The sequence below is a fragment of the Molossus molossus genome, unplaced genomic scaffold, assembly GCF_014108415.1.
Source record: "Molossus molossus isolate mMolMol1 unplaced genomic scaffold, mMolMol1.p scaffold_m16_p_14, whole genome shotgun sequence".
In the NCBI taxonomy this organism is placed as follows: domain Eukaryota; kingdom Metazoa; phylum Chordata; class Mammalia; order Chiroptera; family Molossidae; genus Molossus; species Molossus molossus.
Genome location: NW_023425349.1, coordinates 39,575,013 through 39,598,984, shown reverse-complemented (window position 1 = coordinate 39,598,984; position 23,972 = coordinate 39,575,013). Strand labels below are relative to the sequence as shown.

Here is a 23,972-nt window from a genome sequence, read left to right as displayed (position 1 = left end):
AGGGGGGGGAGAGAGAGAGAGAGAGAGAGAAACACTGATGAGAGAGAACAATGATCATCTACCTCCTGCATGCCCCCCACTGGGGGTTTGGCCCACAACCTGGGCGTGTGCCCTGACTGGGAATCAAACCGGTGACCTCTTGGTGCATGGGTCAATGCTCAATCACTGAGCAACACCAGCTGGGCTAAAATCAATACTCTTTTTTTTTTTAATCCTCACCCGAGGACATTTTTCTTTTTTTGTTCAGATAGAGTGGGAGGGAGAGAGAGGAAGAGAGAGAGAGAGAGAGAGAAACATCGACATGAAAGGGACACATCAAGTGGCTGCCACCCGCACGACCAACCAGGGCCGGGGACAAACTGCAACAGAGGTACGTGCCCTTAGCGGGAACGGTACCTGGGTCTCTCTGGACCGCAGGCCGACGCTCTAACCGCTGAGCAAAACCGGCCAGGGCTAAAATCAATATTCTTAAGATTGTACTTTTGATTCCAGGACTGCCACTCACTTTTTCTTTGAAGGGGGGAAGGGATTTCTAACATTAAGGAATGCAAAGTGTGAGCAGAAAAGAATCACTACCTGAGGATTTACTGCAGCAAGAGCCTGTAGCATTTGTTGGATAAACTGCTGGTGTCCAGGTTCAGTGGTTCCTGCCGTGGGACTTGGGTTTTCACTAGGGGCAGAGTTAGAGCCATTGGTTCCTGTAGAGCCTCCAGTGCTCCCTAATGCCCCCAGGCCAGGAGTAAACCTAGGGAAAGCACAAATTGGTAATAAACCTACACTGCTGCAAAACAAAAGGCCAGGCCAGCTGGTAATAAATCAGTCACATTTTAACATACTATTACTCAAGTTATACTCTTTAAATGAGAACATTTTAAAAAAAAACTTTGAAAGCTCTGTCTTAAAAACAAAGGCAAAATGATTTTAAGTCTAAAATTCTCCAAGAGAGAAAGTAACTGTTGTGCACTTTCACAATCTCCTCCAAATAAACCTACCCTGGGATGAGGCCAGGGGCTTCCGTTGCTAATGTCTGCAAACCCTGCTGAATCTGCAACAAGGCCTGCATTGCTCTAGGGTTTGACATTGCCGATAATGTATCAGGGTTCTGCATCTAAGGAAGAAAGAAAACCAGTGGTTATTGAGGAATTACAATCAGTGAAGGTAAAATTTAAATGTTTTCTTTGCTGTTGTTTCTGGAGAAAATTAAAAACCTCATTGCTAGACACTGACAGTCCATAATTTCTTTCCCAAAATAAACACCAGCACCTCCTCTGTGATGGCAAACCTAGTATGCACACTGTTACTAGATCCCCTCCCAAATCCATCACGAAAGCCAAATCTGCTCCCTTTCTCCAACAGAAGATGCAAATATTATTTGTAAGAGACAACTCCAAAGGCGAAGTTAATATAACATGGTAATATGGTGAAAGCCACACATTCCTCCTGACCAAGTGTTATCCGTTGCTGATGTAGCGATTTTACCAGTAAACTACACTCTAAAACAAATTCCAAATTTGAAGTTAATACATATGTCCTTAGTTCAGCCTCACTACTTCCAAGTATACACCACCTGACTGACCAATATAGATAGGCTTGCATCATTACAATAGATCAAGAGCACTAACAAATCTTGGATAATGGTTTACAGGCCTGAGAATCATACATAATATTTAAAAGTCTTAGAACTACCACGACTACTTTCATAACACCAAGACTGACTTCTTTTTTCTTTTTAAATAATAAAATACCATGCAATCTCAAGTACTTTTTAATCTTATGACTATTTTAATCTTGCTAATTTTGAGAAAATGAGATCTACCCCTTGAAAAACAGGTATTCTATTAATTTGGAGAAATTAAACATTACAAAGAAACGAAACCTATAAAATAGGATAGGGCAGCTCTTTCCTATTACTCTAGAATAGTTCAACCATAATGCATAACATGACAGATGAAGCACTTCAAAGTTAGTAAAGTGAAAGAAAATGGCTTATGTATTAACAAAGCATTCAAAATCCTAAATCCTCAAAAGCAAAAACAAAACAATCCTTTCCTCAGAACTTGTTTAAGAAATACAAGCAAAAGCAAAATATCAGCAGTAAAATGGGGCTCAGGTAAGATCAAGCTGGATTCTCTACAAAATGACAGCATTATCAGACTCTATTCTACGTTTTGCTATCAGCCAAAGAGCAAAGGAAAATGTTTATCAAACTTTTTCAAGCAAATCATTACCGAAGTTAGCTAGCAACTTTTCTTACTCACTTGTTGGAGGAAAGTTGGGAGCTGTTGTCTCATTTGTTCTTGAAGCTGAGGATTTCCAGCAAATAGGGGATTATTCAGCATCATCTATGGGGCAAGTGTTCAAACAATTTTAACTGGAAATATCTGAAACAAGTAATGTACCTTGTTTAATAGTCTATCTTCCCCCAAGTGCCTAACCTGGCACTTAAAAGGGAGGAAGGTAGAACATGAGTAAAAAAGGAAGGGAAGATACTGTCCACAATAGTGATCTCCAGGAAAAAAAAACAAAAGGCATCTTCTCTCTCAATGAAAATAGTGATTATGAGAATGACATGCAATATCCTAAAAAATAAGAGCAATCATTTTCTTAGGCTTTTCTTTGAACAAAGGTGAATATCTGACCTTGAAAGAAAAATGGGAGTAACTGGCATTCATGGGGATGAATTTTTTCCTACACTGACAGAATAAACAATACATGAAACTACACTTGGCTTGCTTAGTCACCTCGACACACAAGTGGCAAGCACAGAGAAAATCCAGATCTGGAACTACTGTATCTACCTGCCTACTACAAAACAGCTAAAATTAGGTCCAGAAAAATAACAACATAGAACAGCAACCACCTTGCCAGAGAAATGGAGCTGTTAGGTGAAAATCAGCCCATGACTAGCACCAACAGATCTCTGGGGGAAGTATTAAAATACTTTAAGACCTGAAAGAGTAAATCCATTTGAGAACACCAAGATTAGCCTCTGGATTTCACCTCACTACCACCAGACATGAGAAAAGCGTCATGCCCCATAACCTCCAAGTAGGATTAGAATCAAAAAGTCAGTGTCAGTATTAACATGATGCTAGATACCTGAAAATAAAATTACAATACACAATCAACATAACCAGAAACTAGCAAATTCTCATAGCTCTGAAAAAGACAAATTTTGTATTGGTTTTCCTCCAGAGTGAAGAAGAATCAACTAACAATGATTTACTGATAGGCTCTTTAGTGGTCCAAAGTTGGGGGGAAATGATCCTTGCCCTGAGGTAGTTAACCAAAGTAATTAGATGTAAATGTTGGATGTAGAGAGAAGTCCTCTCTCCCTTCTTTAGTTAACCTATTGTTGCAAAATAGATTAATTTTTTTAAAAGTATCTAAAGCAGGAAGAAGTCAATGTTTTATGGATACATAGTATTTATTTCAAAGTGACCAACAAGTTCACAGTAAATAAAGTAATACCTGTTTGAGATAGACAAATCTGCTTCTTTACTGGCTCCAGTCAAATACTTTTCTATTATGAACATATTAATGAAGTTGCCACACTTATCTTCCAGAACTCATGTCATTTGAAAAAGCATGCCTTAAATTTATTCATTCCTTCTCAGAAAAACCGTATCTCATTTGATTAGTATATTGTATCACCTAACTTACCTGTTTATATAATAGAGTTTTATACTCAAAATCAGAATAGAGAACTACAGCTCTGGCCAGTTTGGTTCAGCAGTTACAACATGAGCCTGCAGACAGAGGAGTCACGGGTTTGATTCCTGGTCAAGGGCACATACCTGGGTTGCAGGTTTGGCTCCAGCCCAGGTACCAGTCCAGGTAGTGAGGGAGGCAACCAATTGATCAAAGTGATCAAAGTCTCTCTCACATCGATGTTTCTCTCCTTCCCTCCCTCCCTTCCACTCTATCTAAAAAATCAATGGAAAAATATCCTCATGTGAGAATTAACAACAACAACCAAAAAACAGAATAGAGAACTACAAACTTTAATTTGCTAATAACCAGAGTACACTGTAAATGTTTCTTAATTGTCAATAGAAGATAATTCATATCTAGCCTTCTTGGTCAACATTTTGCTTTAAAGTAAACATACAACAGAGGAAAGTGTTCAAGTTACTTTAAAAATGTAGAACTGTTAGTAAAATGGCTAGAAATGTGCTTGTTAAAGTCAAAATTTTAAAGTAAAATGCACATTCAATGTTAATTATTAGTCAAATATACATTTAAAAATACACAAACATACATAATTCATTTTTTTTTAAATCCTCATCCAAGAACACTTTTTTTTTTTTTTTGGCATTTATCTTTAGATAGAGTGGGAGGGACAGAAGGAGGAAGTGAGAGCGCAAAACATCGATGTGAGAGAGATACATCAAGTGGTTGCCACCCACACGACCCCAACCAGGGCCGGAGACAAACTGCAACCAAGGTACGTGCCCTTAGCAGAAACCGAACCCAGGACTCTCCGGTCCACAGGATGAAGCTCTAACCACTGAGCAAAACCAGCCAGAGCCACATTTATTTTTTTTAAGAGCAATTATCACAGTAAAGCATGGCATTTAATACTAACATATTCAGTCTGATAATCTGCATATGAATAACAATATTTTATAAAATGTACCTGCCATATACAAAGTTAAGAGTATATAAAAATTCACCCAAAAACTTGTTCTATATTTCTAATTCCAAAAATTTTAAGAAGGCAGAAGTTATTGCTAAGGATTTTACCTCAAAAATATCTACTATATACTTTAATCAATTAAGTTGCAGACTTTAGGAAATAAAAACCATTTCATTTGACATACTGAAGAAAGTGATTATCTTTAAAAGCTTCTTACGTTTTAGAAATGGAAATTTATACAGGAAACTATTTCCAATTCCTAACACTCTACAGAAGCCATTTTTTAAAGATAGGAAATATAAACTACAAGTGATCAAGACTTGTTTCATACTCTCCAAGGTTTTCCAAGACCAATGGTTCTTAACCTACATCAAAATTACCTAGAAAACTTGGCGGTTAAAGAAGAAAAAAAAAAAATCCAATGTGGTTATACCAAAATCTCTCAAGATGGCAAGTTCTCAAAGTGATCCTAAATATTCAGGTAGGATGGAGATCCACTCATTTTTTTCGTTACATTATCTTTAGTAAAAAGTTAGAAAATGAACAAATAAATAAACTTGGTGGTAGTGGGGGGAATCCATAATGGAAAGAAAGAACATCCGATCTCCCTGTGCCTTTTTCAGGCTATTTTATAACAGCCATTTGAACATGACTACTCAGAATCTGTGTGATCGAAAAAATAAAAGTGTTTCAAGTGTTTTAACACTGTTCTTAATCACTTTCAAGACTTACATTTAACAAAAGAATATATCTTCGAAAGAGGAAGCGACCCAAAACTTCTGTATTCATCTCCTAAATCATCATATGTAAATACCAGCACTTCTAGCCAGTGAATGGCAGAGATGAAGCTGTAAAGAAACTGTCCAAAACAAGGAGCTGCAGTTTACCTACTTTTCTAGTGTTAAAGTAGTACACAAATATGCCAAAATCACAATTATTTAATTAGGGTATTTCAGTTCACACTGCACAGTCCTTTTCAATACAAGTACCAACTCACCTGTGCAGCAAGGTCAGGGTTCTGGCTTAGTGACTGCATCATGCTTCTCATGTAGGGGGCAGACAACATGTTTTGCATAAGTTGTGGGTTTTCAGTTATTTGTTGCAACAAGCTCTGCATTCCTGGTGTGTTGAACATACTAGCTGAAAGTTTGTTTAAAAAAAACTGTATTAATGAAAAGATATATAAACAAAAGTGAATGTTTAAAAAAAAAAAAAAATATATATATATATATATACACACACACACACACACACACACACACACACACACACTGTGCATAATTTCAGCAATTACTGATGGGAACACATATTACTTATCAATTGAACTAATAAAAAATTTTAAAACTAACATCTCCAAAACTATATGCCCAACATACATCAATAACAGAGGGCTTATGGATTTTTTTATTTTTATTTTTTTTCCTTATTGATCTTGAGAGAGGAAGGGAGAGAGAGATAGAAACATTGATGAGAGAGAACATCAACTGGCTGCCTTCAGCATGCCCTGACTGGGGATTTGGCCCACAACCAGGGCATGTGCAGATGCTCAACCACTGAGCCATACCGGCTGGATGGGCTTATGGATTTTAAACATTCTGGTTGCACTCACAATAAAATCACATCTAATGGAAAGGTTAAGTACTATATTCATTTTAAGCAAAAACTGGATATGGTCAAAATTACAATTGAAAAATCCCATAAAGTGAAGAAGTCTGAGCCAACTGTTCCTCCAGGATCACTTAATTAGAATCATACTGGTCACTCAATATGCTCAAACTTAGAAAGAAGGAAGCCTTCTCACTAACGGAACAATAGATGAAGGCCTCCACCCATTTTCACTGCATACTGGCACTCAAAGATCAAAATGGCAAACACATTTAACATTTCAGAGATCAGAGGGCACAGTGACTAAGAGTAGTGTCTAGAGCCAGATTACCTGGGTTCAAATCTAATCTAACTATAATCCTGAGCAAATTATTTGGCTTAATACTTCAGTTTCCCCACCTATAAAATCAGGTAATTAGTATATACTTCATAGGGCGGTTGTGACAAATTAGATAATGTGCAAACTGTTACTATTAATCTCTAGTTTTCTTTGTTTTTGCTGAGCACTACAGCTACATGTAAATTCAACTTTCTTTGAAAACTAAATTTGTTCACCATATCCAGATTTTTACTTGCTGACTAGATATACTCAAACATATCTCAAACTCGTGTGTACTCAACTCATTAGCTTTTGCATTTTACTTATGTTCTTATTCCATCCAATGTTGTTTTAACAGGCTTAAAACATTGGACTCTTCCCACATATCTTTCTAGCTTATTATAATTCTGCTGTTTTTGTTTTTAAATAAGAGGGTATTTAAGTCAAATTGCTGACATACGTGGGGAAGCAAGATCTCAAGTGCTCCCATAATTCTGCTGAGTTTTAAAATAATTTTTGTTTTTCCCATTATTTCAAGTTAGCTTTCTTCCACATCCTAGAGTCCAAAAATATTCTAAGACAGGTTGACAAACATAGCCTGCAGGGCAAATATGCCCTCAACTGGTTTCTGTATAGCCCATGAGCTAAAAATGATTTTCATATTTTTTAAATAGTTAAAGAAAATAAATATTTTTCAACACAATTCCTATCAAAATACCAAAGGAATATTTCACAGAACAAGAACAAATCATCCAAAACTTTATATGAAATGACAAAAGACCCTGAATAGCACAGCAATCTTGAGAAAGAACAAATGTGGAGGTATCACACCACCTGATATCAAACTATACCACAAAGCTGTAGTAATCAAAACAATATGGTACTGGCATAAAAACAGACATATAGAACAATGGAACAGAATAGAGAGCCCAGAAATAAACCCATACCTATATGGTCAATTAATATTTCACAAAGGAGGCAAGAATATAAAATGGGGTAAAGACAGTCTATTCAATAAATGGTGTTAAAAAAAATTAGATACATGTAAAGCAATGGTTCTCAACCTTCCTAACGCCACCACCCTTTAATACAGTTCCTCATGTTGTATGTGGGCGTATCTGCATGTGGGTAGACCTGCCTGGAGACAGAGGAGCAGTCTCGATTCCTAAGACCATCGGAAACATGTTTTCCGATGGTCTAGGCAACCCCTGTGAAAGGGTAGTCTGACCCCCAAAGGGGTCGTTGACCCACAGGTTGAGTACCACTGATGTAAAGAAACTAGACTACCTTGTTACACCGCACACAAGAATAAACTAAAATGGATCCAAGACTTAAAACCATAAAACTCCTAAAAGAAAACAGAGGCAGTAAAATCTCTGACATTTCTCTAAGTAATTTTTTTTCTTTCTGATATATCTCCTTGGCCAAGGGAAACAAAAGAAAAAAAAATAAACAAATGGGACTATATCAAACTAAAAAATTTTGCACAGCAAAGAAAACCATCAACAAAATGAAAGGACAATCTACTGAACTGAAGAGAGTACTTATTTGCCAATGACACATGCGATAAGGGGTTAATATCCAAAATTCATAAAGAACTCATACAACTCAACACATACATACATAAAATCCAATTTAAAAATGAGGAAAGCCCTGGATAGTTTGGCTTAGCAGTTAGAGCACTGGCCCGTGGACCAGAAAGTTGTGGGTTCGATTCCAGTCAAGAGCATGTACTTCGGTTGTGGTTCAATCCCTGGCCCTGGCCGGGGTCATGCAGGAGGCAGCCAACCAATGTCTCACATCGATGTTTCTCTCTCCCTCCCCACCTCTCTCTCTCCCACTCTATTTAAAATAAAGGGCTGTGATCCCTGGCCAGGTGGCTAAGTTGATTGTCATCCAGTACACCAAAAGGCTGCAGGTTTGATTCCCGGTCAGGGCACATACCTAAGGTGCAGGTTCAATCCCCAGTTGAGGTGCATGCACGAGGCAACCAATCAATGTTTCTCTCTCCCCCTCACTCTCTCTAAAAAAAAAAAAATCAATAAAAACATGTCCTTGAGTGTGGATTTAAAAACAAAACAAGAACAATGCAAATTACTTTGAGTGGTGTTCCTTGGTTCTTGATAAGCTAACAGATATTACTGATACTGCTCAGTCTCTATTTATTTGATGACTTAATGCCAAGTTGGACGGGACTGAGAAATCAAGCCTCCACAAACAGTATGTGTGAAATAACGAAAGGTAAACTATTTCAAAGTTGAAAAAATACTAGTTCAGCACAACATGAAGTATAATCTGCTAAAAAGTGCTACATCTGATGATGATACAAGCACATGTGGAGGAGTAAAAGGATTAGTTGGATAAATATACAAAGCTTATAAAAATATAATGTATTTAAAGTCAAAAGTTATCTATTGTCTTATTCACTGGCAGGTACTCTGGAAAATATTTTGAATTATCATGTTATTCAACCAGTGGGCGAATCAATGGTAGACATCATGCACTTTTATGAACTAAGCCATAATCAATTTCATGACTTTTTTTGTCAGAAATATCCTGACCTACTCAACCATACAGCAATTTGGTGGCTTAGTCAAGTTTTACTGCAATTTTTTTTAGCTCGAGACTAAGACTGAAATTTTTCTGAACCACCAGCCACCAGTATGAAAGACTAAATGACTTTGGAAATCACCTTTTGCTAGAGACTTGGTAAAGTTTCTCAATTAATTCAACCCAAAATTACAAGGCAAAATAGAATTTACATGGAAACTCACACTGTGGTAAAGTTATTTCAAAAACTAAAATTGTCTGAATGACAAGAATGTCAAGCTTCTTTATACATCAGCATACTATCAAAAGTTAAAACAAGGTCTCCATTTCCACAAATTTGCAGATATATTTTTGAGCTCACACTACTGTTCCAGCACAATTTTTTGGACCTCAGCAGAAGTGCAAAGAAAACTTCAACCATTTCAAAATTAATTTACCTATAATTGAGGCAGTACCACCTAACCTTCAATTGAAAGTGATTAATCTGCAAAGACATGCTAAAAGCAAAGAAAATACTATAAATGCTTTCCAACTGATGAATATGCTATTAAAATCACATGCTTTTGGAATGAATACATATAGTTAGGCCTCTGTACCTAAAGGTTTTGCATCTGCAGATGCAACTAACCACAATTTGAAAATATTCAGAAAAAAAAAAATTCCCCAGAAAGTTCCTAAAAAAAGAACTTAAATTTGTCACATGCCAAGCATTATGCTGAATCAACACAAATGAAATGATGCACAGGCATACCCTGTATGGAAATACAGGTGACATGCAAATAATATGCCATTTTATATAAGGGACTTGAACATCTATAAATTTTGGTATCCACAGAGGGTCCTAAAACCAATCTTGTGCAATACCAAAGGACTTAATGAAATGAAGTAATGAAATAAGTAAAATCTCATTATGTATCAGTGTTAATAGATATATATCAGTATTAATAGATGAACATTTACAAATGATTTTGACAACAAGGAACTGTGTGAATGCCAAGCGAAATATCAGCCCTAAAAAAGAATTCCATTCCTATCATTTGTAAATATGTATGAAAAAGTATTATACCCAATTATATTTTTAATTCCATCATTAAAAAATCTTGCAAAACTCTGTTTTCTCTAAGAATGTAGTATTCTTAATTATGTCTCTTGACCTACAAAGAAGTCCTTTACAGGAAAATTTGTACCCCCTGCTTTAGAGTATCATGTCATTAAATTTTTAAAAATCTGAGCAAAAAGTTGTGAAACTGATTTTTTGTTGGTTTGACAAAAGTCATTACTGTAGAAAACCATGCTTTAGCAGAAAAAGCAATTCACCTATAAGAAAATCTTATTAAATCATTGTTCTTGTCGGCTCTAAGACCTTTAAGATGTGAATAAAGCATCTCTCTCAAAAGACTGCTAGTAAGAGTCAAATAAGCAATAAGTAAAATACAGAATGGCGTAATTTTTTTGATTTAAAAATGGCATTAACTTCAGATATTAACTAAATGTATTGTAATGATCATTTTGTAATATACAGATATGGAATTCATTACATTGTACACTTGAAACATGTTGTCAATTATACCTCAATTTTAAAAACTGGTTATTACTTCAATTTTTATAAAATCTGTATTATATACAAAAATCTCATGTTATCCGCTGTATTCTGCAAAAGGATATGTACCACTGTGATCACCAATTACTCTCCCTATTCTGATTTCTCCCCTCAGTAATAAATTTTTTAAAATTCTTCATCCAGGATCTATCTCATCTTCGCACTTCCTCGGCCAGGACACAGGGATCTTTTAAAATATATCCAGTCCCTCTTACCTTAGAAAGTGGCCCCATGCTTTCATTTCTTCTCATTTATATGCCAAGTATTAGGACTAAAATCATTATTCTGGCTACCAATGTTAGACCTAATCCTACCATAAGTATCTGAATAGCTGAGAAAAAAACATCCATTTACTGAATCTAGTCTACAAAAAAGTAATCAAAAGTAAATCCTAATCTGTTCACACATGAGACTCTCCAGCAGCTTTATATAAACACAGATCTTAAACCCACTGTGGAAGATTCCGATCCATGAGATCTGAGGTTAGGATCTGGGAATCTCATTTTTAACAAACCTGGCAGGTGCTCTGATGCAGCTAGTTTAAGCACTGGTCTCAGGACTAGAGTTTGAGAATCTACTGATCTAGAATACAAAACCAGACTAAAGCCAGGAAACATGTGCTCTACTAATAAGTACTTATGCACTTCAATTTTCCTTAATATTAAAATGAGACAACCAACCACTTACTTCTCCCAAACCATCTTATGAGAATGTTAAAACATAAAAACTGCCTCTAGAAAGCTTTGGTCCTCTCTACTCCAATGTACACACCTAATCATTACATATTTAAAGCTTTCTTAAAAAAAAAAAAACCTTACAACATGAAAAGTTAGTTCATAGAAGCTATTTGTCATACACACACAAGAGCACAAAGAGTAACAGCATTAAGAAACGTTTTTGTTATTCAAATAGTGAGGACAACAAAGTGTGAGTTGTTATAAACATACCTCCTACTCCAGGCCCCAAACTTGGTGCAGAACTCTGCCCAGCAGTGCTGCTGGCAGTATTACCGCCAGTGCCCCCCCCAGTGTTGGTGGTGCCAGTGGAAGCTGATGAACTCTGGGAAGCCTGTGGAGCCCATGGATTGGGTAATGGATCTCTATTCTCTGTACGGGAAGGTTGGTTACCTTCACCTGAGGATGTATTGCTCACTAAGGAAGCAAATGGATTACCACCAAACTGTAATAAAAAACAAAAAAATCATAAAAAATAAGCTTTGTTTTAAATAACATACATGAACTTTTTTAATTTCTTGAATTATGGAGAGAGAGATAAACATTGCTTTATTGTTCTACTCATTTATACATTCATTGGTTGATTCTTGTGCATGTGACCTGACCAGGGATCAAACCCAGAACCTTAGCATATCAGGCCACTGCTCTAACCAAATGAACTACTTGGCTAGGGCCAGATATAAAACTTTTTAATGAAAATCGCTTTCCCCACATAAAGGCAATTCTCAATCACACACGTTATGTGTTAAAACAGGAGCTACCCCTTAGCCTGAGCCTCGGAGCCAGTGTCCTCACCTGTTCTTGTGCAGCACTCAGCATTGGTTCCTGAATATCTGTATACATGCGCCGTAAAGCATTGTATCCCCCTGGAATGCTTTCCAGGTTACTCAAGGCTCGGTCCTGGTTTCTCATCATTTCCTGCATCATTGCTGGATTCCTGGCAAGTTCCAATGTCTATGGAAATTTCCATTAAAGATAAAAAAGAGCATTAAAACATCCATGAATTCCTTTAGCTATTAACTGCCACAGCTAATTTTATAGTTTTCTAATTCTATGAATTATCAGTCTTCAATATTTAAATCAGAAAGTCAATTTAAATAATTTCACATCAAAAACCAAGTTAATATTCAAATAATCAAAGAAAGAAGCAGTTTATTATAAGTGAATGCCCATCTCCTGAACTAGATTCATTGTTTCTTAAATCTGCAGAATAACTGTTTACAAAGAGCTTTAAAATATAGCAGAAAATTCAAAGTTCAAATAGTCTAAATTAGTGCTTTGTTGAGCTTTACTGAAAAAACATTAGGATTTCCTTTTTTTAGCTTAGACATGCATATAGGACAAGCTTTTTAGGCATAAAAAACTGAATAATAAAGTAAATGGACTAAAAGAACATTCAACATACTTGTCTCATAATATCTGGATTATTTAGCATATGACTAATCTCTGGATTTCTCTGTATCAACTGTTGCATTTGTGGATTGGCCATAATTAACTGCCTCATCAAGTCAGGATTTGAAAGCATGCTCTGGACAAAGGGATTCTCCATGATCTGGACCATCATTTCAGGATTGGACATAAGCTGCCGCTGCATCTGGCTTTGTAGTTCAGAGAAATTGGTAGAATTCAATCCCAGGCTACTCAGACCTGCAAGTCCTCCAAGGCCACCTAAGGGGGATCAAAGAGAAAAGACACATAAATAAAAGTCAGAACTTTTACCATTAACAAGACTGATAAAAAAAAAAAATGAAGATGTAAAAAATTAACTGAATCAGCCCTGGCCGGTTTGGCTTAGCAGTTAAGAGCATCGGCCAGCGGACCAATGAGTCGCAGGTTCGATTACGGTCAAGGGCGCAGTTGCAGTTCGTCCCTGGCCCTGGTCAGGATCGTGCGGGAGGCAACCAATCGATGTGTCCCTCTCACGTCAATGTTTCTTTCTCTCTCTCTCTCCCTCCCACTCAATCTGATAATAAATAGAAAAATATCCTCAAGTGAGGATAAAAAATAAAAATAAAAATTTTTTAAAAAATTAACTGAATCAATAGTTCATTACAGAAAACCATTTAAAAACAAAAATAGAATTCCCATTACTTTCATAAATATATCTTTAATATCTATAACTGAAATTAGTCAAAAATGTATTTACTCTGATATTTAGGTTTAAGTAATAAAACCATCAAATATCTATTTCAAATACAAAAATATACAGTCATGGGGGGGCAGAGAGGAGGGTATCAATGGCAGAAAAAGGAGGGACATCTGTAATACTTTTTCTTTTCCCTTTGTTGACTTTAGAGAGAGAGGAAGGAAGAGGGAGAGAGAGATAGATACATTGATGAGAGAGAACATCGACTGGCTGCCTCCTGCATGCCTCCCACTGGGGATTTGGCCCACAACCTGGGCATGTGCCCTGACCAGTAATCGAACCAACGACCTCTTGGTGCATGGGTCGATGCTCAACCACTGAGCCACACCAGCCGGGCTGTTAATACTTTTTTTTTTAATCCTCATCCAAGGACATTTTTCCATTTTTTGTTCAGATAGAGTGGGAGGAAGAGAGAGAGAAACATCGACGTGAAAGGGACACATGGAGTGGTTGCCACCCGCACGACCAACCAGGGCCAGGGACAAACTGCCACCGAGGTACGTGCCCTTAGAGGGAACCAAACCCGGGTTTCTCTGGACCACAGGCTGACGCTCTAACCGCTGAGCCAAACCGGCCAGGGACGGGCTGTAATACTTTTAACACTAAAGATAATATACAGTCTCATGCCACATAACTGCCATTTTGGTCAACAACAAGCCATATATACGACATTGGTTCCTTAAGATAATAATGAAGCTGAAAAATTCCTATCGCCACCAACCTCAAGGGGAGAAGAAGGGACTAGAGTTTATGATCTGTAAAAACTCTTGAGCAATGAGATTAGAGAGCCTCCAGGTTGATGAAGACATCTAGATGCTATTAGGGTAACATGCCAAAAGAGGGCATGGAAGCTCTGCATTTTCCTCCAACCCCCATAACTTGCCCTACACTTCTTTTCCATTTGTCTGCGTTGCAATCCTTTATAATAAACTAGTAAACATAGGAAAGTGATCCTGAGTTCTGTGAGCCATTCTAGCAAATTATCAAACCTGAGGAGGGTTTGGGAATCTTCAATTTATAGCCTGCCAGTAAGAAGTAGAGGTAGTCTGGGGCTTGGACTGTTACCTGAAGTTGGAGCAGTCTTGGGAACTAAGCCCTTTAACTTGCAGGATCTGACATTAACTCTAGGTAAGTAGTATCAGAATTGAACTACTGGACACCCATGTGGAGTTGGAAAATTGGCTAGTGTCAAAAAACACCCCAGAATATGCCAGCTAAAGGAAGAAAGAAATGAAAAAATATGCACAGGATTACACTACTAAAAATCTCTTTGCAGAAGACTTTAAGTTTAGCAATTCACCTATAAACTTTGGATAGAGCAGAGCTGCTGCCAATCAAGGAGAGAAAAAGTCAGAATGAAATAATGAAGAAACAACAGATTCAAGATAAGTGCTTATCATAACACTTGTAAAATTACATAATCAACCAAATGCATTCATTCCTCACTCACTGAGCACTTCCTATGTATAGCCGGACTGTGCTACATGTTGGGAATAAGGTGACAAGAAAGACATAAGAACTACTCTCACAACTCAATCTAGACAGACAAGAAAAACAAATGCAGAGTAAGTACTTCAATATAGAGTCATGGGATATTATGGTAAATCTGCCTAAGTAGGATGGCTCTTTCCTGCAAGATGACACCTAATGAGTTTGGAGAATGAATAATTTGACAAAAAGAAGAAGTAGAGAGCATTAGAAGATTTAATACTAGGCACAACAAACATATACAAAAAAGTATAGAAAGAAATTTAAGTATTGATGTATTCGTGAAACAGCAAAAAGTTCAGTATGACTGAAATGGCAGTTAGCAGTGCTCACTAAACATTCAACGTGTAGCCTTGTACTTCTTTTGCAGCTGGACAGACCAAATGACCACGTATGGCCAAAGGACTGCAAGAAATGATGGATGCCATTTCTGGCCAAAGCACAGAAGGTAGGTTCAGCTTGAGATTTCTTTAGCTATGTCGTCTGCCATGTTCCAAGTAGTGTAACTACAAGATGGCAGAATTACATTAGCTTGAGTCCCTGAGACTGTAGACAGGGCCTCACTGACCAGTGAAAAGCATGAGGAAAAGCTTTAGAGCATGAAATTAAGCTTTCTGGTAATAAGCCACTGAGTTTGGGATTGTCTATTACCATGAGGTAGCTTATACTGACTAATTTAACTGTTGAAATGTGGTAAGAAATGAGGATGGAGATATACAAGGGATAAAGCAGAATAGTCACTTAAAATGTTCTTTTTCTAATAACAACATGGAAATGACCCAGAGCAAATATTACAGATTTAAAAAGTTGAGGACCTGCATCAAGGAGGTAGTAATAATTGCATGCAGTGGGAGAGAGAAGAGGTTATGTGGGAGACAGGCAGTGGTCTGAGGGGCAAGATATGAGTGTTTGCATGTGTATTGTTTTCCTTTGCTTTGTGAGAAGACACAAACAAGAGCTAAAGTACTTAGAGAACATCAGGTAATAGTGAAGAGAGGTGAATACACGGCATGGAGTTCAGAAATGATATGGAATGAGGTACAGATTTGAGAGTCACCAGGATATACAATTAGAATAATGTTATTCAAGAAAAATAAATAGAGCAAAAGAAGAGAAGACAAGGCAGAACTCTGGGGAACAATACCATAAGGAACAGTAAGAGTCAAGACTCACAAATGAGGCAACAAAAAAAATAGATCGGGGGAACACTTTATAAAGTATGACTGGTTAACCACTATGCAGTACAACTGAAGCTAATACAAAATAATATTGAATATAAACTGTTAATTTTAAAAAACTGTTTTTAAAAAATGGTCAGAAAACTAACCAAGAGAAAACTGTATCAGTAGATTTAAAATCTAAAGTGTCTACTAAATTTGGCAAGCTAGGAGGTAATGGTGACCTTACCAAGGGAATTTTCAGTCAAATGATGGGGGTAAAAAATAGGGCACAACAAACTTAATGAAAGGGAAATATAGACAGACAACAGAAAATGCCTTTTTCAAAACTAGCTTAGAAGAGAAGCAAAAGTATGGGTGGCAATAAGATTCTATGGGATAAAACCTTAATATGAGGAATAGACAGCCAAAAGAAAAGATGAATATAGAGTGTAAATGGAGAAATTGATAGAAGGGGGTGGGAAAAAAATTAGAAATGAAGGGATTAGAGACTAATCCCTAAAAGCCTCTTTAGGTTTTAATTTCTTTGCCTACAAAAATGAGAAAAGTGGGGAGAGTTTATATCTCAACAATAGCTTTCATGGATCTGAACACTAAATAATTTCATCCTAATCTCTCTAGATTGTGTTAATAATTTCGCCATGTAAAACTCAACTGTCTAAACCAAAAGAGATACATGCAGCCTAAGATCATTTCAGAAAAACCAGCAAACATTTTTTACAAAGCAAATGTGAATTCATGCCATGCCTTAAATGTTTCCAATATACTTGGCATAGAACTAAATCACTAAAAAAATTTATCTGGAAGGGATAAAAGGCATGATCTTTGATATATGAAAATTGTACATTTAAATTTTTTTTTCAATTATAGTTTACATTAAATATTACTTTGTATTAGTTTTAGGTATACAGCAGAGTAATCAGTCAGTCATATACTTTACAAAGTGTTCCCCCTGATATTTCCAGTACCCACCAGGCACCATACATAGTAATGACAATATTATTGACTGTATTTCCTATGCTGTACTTCACATCCCCTTAACTATTTTGTAACTACCATTCTGTACTTCTCAATCCCCTTATCCTTTTCACCCAGTCCCCAAACTCCTCTCCCCTGTACATACTTTTTAAAATGTCATTTTGTGGTACTCCAATTGTCATACATCTTAAGAAATTAAAGAAGCATTAAGCCATATATTTATCTAGTTCAATTTTTGTTTCCTCCAGAATACTTTTTTCCCCAAAAAACCTTCCATAGAACCTCAGTATATAAAACTGATATGCAGGAGATCCTTAAACACTGCCCAGACCCCATCCTTTTTGTGTGTTCAGTTAGATAATCACTAAAGCATTCTAATCTCTTTGTTATACTAGTGAGAAAATTATATTCAGGGACTCAGGTTACGAGCAATAATTAGTTAATCTTCCTTAGATTCAATTATATGGTGATCAGATGAGGTATATATATACTACTTCTTTCATTATTAAAAGGAAATGTGTCCTCATGCCCTAGCCAGGTAACTCAGATGCTTAGAGCATTGTCCCAGTATGCCAAGGTGTGGGTTCAATCCCCAGGGTTAAACAAATACTAGCTAGCAAGCTTGTGACAGAGACTGTATCAGCAGTTAACCAGGTGCAACACATATTTTCTTAACAGTTACAGTTTTATGGGGTAAAGGGAGCTTCAGTTTCTCCCTATCAGTTTATATACAGTGCATGCTGGACACTCTGGCTTTGGGGCCGTTTCTGTCCTCCCTTTTTCTGAAGGACGTTGCTTTTCAAATTCCCAGCAAAGGTTATTAAACTCTGGTTAATTTTTATGGGCTATGGCAATGCCCTAGCCAGATTGCTCAGGTGCTTAGAGCATTGTCCCAGTATGCCAAAGGTGTGGATTCGATCCCCAGTCAGGGCACATACAAGAATCAACCAATGAATGCATAATTAAGTGAAACAACAAATTGATGTTTCTCTCTCTCTCTTCCTCTAAAATCAATCAATAAAAAAAAATTTTTTTAACTTTTAAAAAATGTTGTCACTTACTGTCCATTTAACTCAATGTAAATGTAAGCTAACCAAGTACCTCTGTATTCCCAACTACTTGCTTAACACCTACAATTAGAGAAGCTACACAAGTTTTTGCTGTTGTTGTTAAAGTGACTTAATGTTTAATTCTGTCGCTTTATAAAAACTACCCTGGGCCCTGGCCAGTGTGGCTCACTTGGTTGGGCACTGTTCCATGCACCCAATAGGTTTGCTGGTTTGATTCCCGGTCAGGGAACATGCCCGGGTTGTGGGCTCCATCCCTGAAGAGGGAATGCAGGCGGCAGCAGATTGATGGTGTGTTCCCACACTGATGTTCCTCTCTTCCCCCTCTCTAAAAATCAATAAACTATTCTTTAAAAAAAAAAAAAACTACCCTGAGAAGGGAGGGTTTTTTTTTCTAATCCCTATAAAAATGACTAAAGACACTTACCTAAACCAAAAGGGTTGCTAGTGGCAGAACCAGATGTGGAGTTACTATTAGGAGCTGAAGATGTGGTAACATTGCTTCCACTGCTATTTGTTTGCTGGGCTGAATGATCCTGAGGCCTAGGAAAGACAATTAAATCATGCTGTGAACAGTGGAACTATTTCTAAAAGAACCTCTGAAATTCTGATACCCAGAATAAAGTGTAAGTTTTCAGACCAACTCTGAAAAAAAGAATGAAGTGTAAATGTTCATGAAGTAAATACCATGAGGTAACTAAGTATTAGGATCACATATATAAAGAAACATGTAAAACTTTACAAAACCATACTGTACTTTAAAATTGCCCCCCCTCCTCAAGTATAATACACATATTCATTCCTTTCAACCATACTGATTATGTGAAAGAAGGAAATGGATCACCTCCCAGAAAAGAAACAATCACCCCCACCCCCCTGCACCCATTAAAAGCTCAACTCTATAAGCAACATTCTATCTACCCCCTTCTAAGTTCTTGAGGGTTGGAGGAGGTGCAGTATTTCTCAGACTCTTGGAATTCTTAAAAGTAAAAAATAAAAAGACTTTATCAAAAGAAGGCTGAAAAATCAACACAAGCAATAACTGACTACTTACGTTTAAAAAAAAAATTTATTAGAAATCCCTTCCATCTGATACCAGTTAAGAGTTCTGAATCTCACTCACTGCTTCTTTCACTGATTCTAAGATACACATATTTACATTTTAACATCTTTGTAATCAGGATCTGTCTTACAATTGCTGACAGACAACTGTCATATCTGCACACACATGTTCTATATACAGTGATACCTCGGTTCTCGAACGCCTTGACTTTCGACCAAATCAGTATTCGACCAGGAGATTCGAGAAACTTTTGTCTTGGAATCCGAACAAATATTTGGAACTCGAACTTCCGAGATGAGCCGAGTTGAGCCGAATGGCGTTCATTCGGCCCAGCGCGCCTTGCTTGCGTCATCAGTGTGAGTGCAGAGAGAGAGTCACGCTTTGTGGAGAGAGTCACGCTTTACACTGAATTTAACCCTTAGACATACTGTACACTTTTATTTCTTGTTGAGACTTATGTTTTTCTACATATTATATACAAATTAGGCCAGTAAATAGGCATTTTCTGGGGCTTGGAACGAATTAATCCAGTTTCCATTATTTCCTATTGGGGTTTCATTGCTTCGGTTCTCGAACAATTTGGTTCTCGACCGTCCTCCTGGAACGAATTATGTTCGAGAACCGAGGTATCACTGTAACTTCAATTGAGTGAATGAGTAAATACTGTTGTGCCACATGTATTTACCACACAAAGTGTCTTCAGAAAAATTACACCATTACTTGGTACTAAAATGAGGTTACTGTGCATACAGAGAAGCACAGAAACATGAATAGGAGTGATGAATTTCTTAGTGAAACAAGTATCTGCTGTTAGGGAAAACCAGAATAAACTTACAGAATGGGTATCAATGGCTTGAAGGAAATTCCTGGAGAAAATACTGTAGCACTCTTTTAAGAAATGCTGCACCAACTCTATTGTGAATACAGAACTTCATCTCATATGGACACAGATATCTAAATTAAATGGTGACTCAAAAGACTCAGACTCAATGTGAAGTAGTGATAGGAAGGCTTTACCAATTTATTTCACGTGTATTTTCCTTGTATGTATGCTCAAGACTTGGATAAATATATCCAAGTAAGTCTAACGGAACTCTTTCATTATAAAATAAAAATTTTAAGTGAAAAGAAAATATATCAGCTTAATTGGTAGTTATTTTTTCTTAGTGATATGTAAAATAAAAGTGCCTCTTAAAAACTGATGGTGCCACCCTGGCAGGTTTGGCTCAGTGGTTGGAGCATAGGCCTGTGGACCAGAGGGTCCCAGGTTCAGTTCCCTCTAGGTCCTAGCGGCTAGGGGCATGTACCAAAAAAAAACAAACAAAAAAAAACTGATGGTGCCTTAGATTTAAGGAAATATGGTTATAGCCTTTTGATCTGACAAGGAAATGGGTCACCCCGATCTTTGTCTAAAATTCACTCTAAAACAAAAATCATATCTAAAAATATATTAATCTTCCCTGGCGGTTAAAGACCTAAGGGTCTCCGGTTCAATTCATAGTCAAATGCACATACCTGGGTTGCAGGTTCAATCCTCGGCCCCATACAGGAGGCAACCAATCAACTTGTCTCCTTTCTCACATCAATGCTCGCCCGCGCGCGCGCGCTCGCTCGCTCGCTCGCTCGCTCTCTCTCTCTCTCTCTCTCTCTCTCTCCCTCCCTCCTCCCTCCCTGTGCCTCTCTCTCTCTCTTCTGCCCTCCTTCCCTTCCACTCTATCGAAAAATCAATGGAAAAATCTCCTCAGGTGAGGATTAACAATAATAAAATAAATTGAAAATAAAAATATAGCCCTGGTCCGTTTGGCTCAGCAGTCAGTCTGCGGTCCAGAGAGACCCGGGTTCGGTTCCTGGAAAGGGCACATACCTTGGTTGCAGTTTGTCCTGGGCCCCAGTTGGGGTCGTGTGGGTGGCAGCCAGTAGATGTGTCTCTCTCACACTGATGTTTCTCTCTCTCTCTTCCTCTCTCCCTCCTGCTCTATCTCAAGATAAATACAAAAATGTCCTTGGGTGAGGATAAAAAATAAATTAAAAATAAAAATAATATATTAATCTGCTTATTCTGTAATTAAAATAATTTAGATATTGTGACTCAATACAGATGAATATTCTAAAATATCAAATGTGCAAGCATTAGCATTACTGAATTACACTGGTTTTCAAAAACATATACATTTTAATCCACTTAATTAATGACAAGGAAAGCCTTTTAAAGCCAAGACTTATTTCTAAAGCATTTACTCATGGTTTAAAGTTCTGTCGTCTATAAACATACCTGTTTTGTGTTTTGATGACAAGGTGAACAGTAAGTCCATCGTGAATTCCATGCTGACTCAAAGTATCTTGATCTTTTAAAATTTTTCCAGCAAATATCAACACAAGCTGGTCAGTATGTGATTTGAACCGTTTAGAGATTTCTTCCTTGAACTAATAAATAAGATAGAAATATGTATTACAGGTATTTGCATAGCATCATCTCAGCTAGTTTCTAGAACAAATACTGGTAAAAATCCCCTTCTACAGATACTGCAACAATTTAAACAATATAAAAATGCGTCTTTTCTGTGTCAGCTTGACCTTAATGGGGAAATAAGTATTGCCACTTCACTCATCTTAACACAAAGGTTTTATTATAGGTGTATATATCCTACATTCAATCTTCTGCTAAGGTATAGCGATTCATCTCTTTGCAATATCCTTAATTCCTTCAGTGGTGCTAAATAGAGTTCAAGGCACACATAGCTCTTACCAAGTTTACAATAAGCTCTTCCTCAGATTTCTATCTCCAGTCCTCCTCCTTTCTAGTTTGTGTGTGTGTGTGTGTGTATTTATTAGTATATGTATTTATACACACACATACTGTATATTGGCATCAATATAAAATATACAGTTGAATATATAGTCTTTACCTATTATACTGACTTTCCTCCTCACCTCTTTCATTCAATATTAACAAGCAGTATTATGCAAATGCAAAAATATAAACAAAAACTTTCCCTCAACAAGAAGAGTCCAATGAAAGAGGCAATCAAGTAAACCACAAAGGTCTGAGGAAGCATAAAGGGCAGTTAGAGAAAGCTAGCTTTCCAGTGAAAACTGTAACTAGGAAAACATGATGGAAAGCTTCATAGAATAACATGCAAAACCAGAAAAGAATATCCTACTACAAAGAAAAGCTTATTTATTCTATGCTAAATCAGTGTTTCTCTCAAACCCTTATCAAAATCACCTGTCATGTGGCAACCAATCAATGTCTCTCTCTCTCACACACACACACATATCAATGTTTCTCTCTCTCCCTCTCTCCTTTCCACTCTATCTTAAAAAAATAAAAAATATCCTCAGGTGAGGATTAACAAAAATAAATATAAAAATAATGCAAAATTATACTGCAGTAAATATTTCGAAGCTTTTACAACAGATTTTTTTCTTAATTTATCTGAAATTATGATTATAACCCTTTTGTCTAAGATAAGCAATTTCCAAGTAACTAAAAAAAAATCTGTGGAACACTATATGCATAATATTCTATATAGAGAAATATGTCAATCCGTATTTTAACCACTCTCCTATTATTAGACATCTCATTTCTCCTGTTGGTAGATTAGAAATAATAATGTAATGAGTAGAACATGAGGTTTTATAAAAACTGAATGAGATGTGCCTAAAATGCAAGCATCAGGCACACAGGTGGTGGTCAGTAGTAGCTACTACTATGCCAGCTCTCTTAATTCTCAATAACTGTGAGGCAGATGTTTTTCAATCCTATTTCAGAGACAAAGAAAGGTTCCATATATCCCTTTCCTCTCATAGTGACACAAGTAATAAACTACTGGTAGGATTCAAACCTAGGTAGATTTCAAGGACCAATGCATCCAGATTAACTATATTCTAATTCCTATGCAAAATAAGGGTAATCTAGATTGGTGTTTCTTAGCATTAAGCTAAGAAATCCTTTTCAGAATCCTTGATATCACTCATGTCATTCCAAAATAAGTGATTTAATTGTCTAACATACAATTATGTAGCATTTTAACATATTTTAGGATTTGAAGGTAAGATGCTAAACTGAAGACATTCTACTCATATTCTTTCAAATCCCCACTAGAATAAAAGATTTTATAGTTTTATGGATATATAACTTACATTCATCCACCACAGTAAATTTTAGAACATTTTCATCTTCTCAAAAAGAAACCAGTACCTTTTAGCTATCACCTCCTTTTCCCCCATCACTCCAAGCCATAAGGCACTACTAATCTACTTTGACTATAGATTTGCCTAATCTGAACATTTCACATAATTGCAGTCATTGTGGGGTTGGGGGGTTGAAAGATGGTGTTATGCACTCTCAACCTTGTGTTAATGAATTCTTGGAATCCTAGCCCTGGGGGCGGTGGGGTGGGGGGTGACCTGATCCACCCAGGTGCGTTGGGCATTTCATTTGCATGTGAATATGGGTTTGTTATCTTTTGGCTTCAAGGTCTCTTCCATAAAAAGCAAGAGACAAAGCTAGGGTATATGCAGTAATGCCATCTCAAGGAAATAATTAAATCCACTTGTAACCTGGGGGTACCAATCTGCAAATAAATGGGGCTGCGTCCAGAG

General features: G+C 36.9%; 1 protein-coding gene across 2 annotated transcripts in view; it reads right to left on the bottom strand.

The window, feature by feature from the left end:
* Positions 1-23,972, bottom strand: part of UBQLN1 (ubiquilin 1) — a 43,065-nt gene that overhangs the window by 3,420 nt on the left and 15,673 nt on the right. Inside the window, exons 2-10 of one of the 2 annotated variants that reach the window (XM_036260849.1) lie at positions 21,640-21,791; positions 18,732-18,847; positions 12,853-13,115; positions 12,243-12,401; positions 11,661-11,892; positions 5,637-5,779; positions 2,259-2,342; positions 993-1,108; positions 577-745 (exon numbers count right to left, since the gene is read on the bottom strand). In XM_036260849.1, the coding sequence (XP_036116742.1) occupies positions 577-745; positions 993-1,108; positions 2,259-2,342; positions 5,637-5,779; positions 11,661-11,892; positions 12,243-12,401; positions 12,853-13,115; positions 18,732-18,847; positions 21,640-21,791 (1,434 nt within the window). The remainder of the gene's footprint in view (positions 1-576; positions 746-992; positions 1,109-2,258; positions 2,343-5,636; positions 5,780-11,660; positions 11,893-12,242; positions 12,402-12,852; positions 13,116-18,731; positions 18,848-21,639; positions 21,792-23,972) is intronic. The other variant, XM_036260851.1, reaches the window with a different exon arrangement.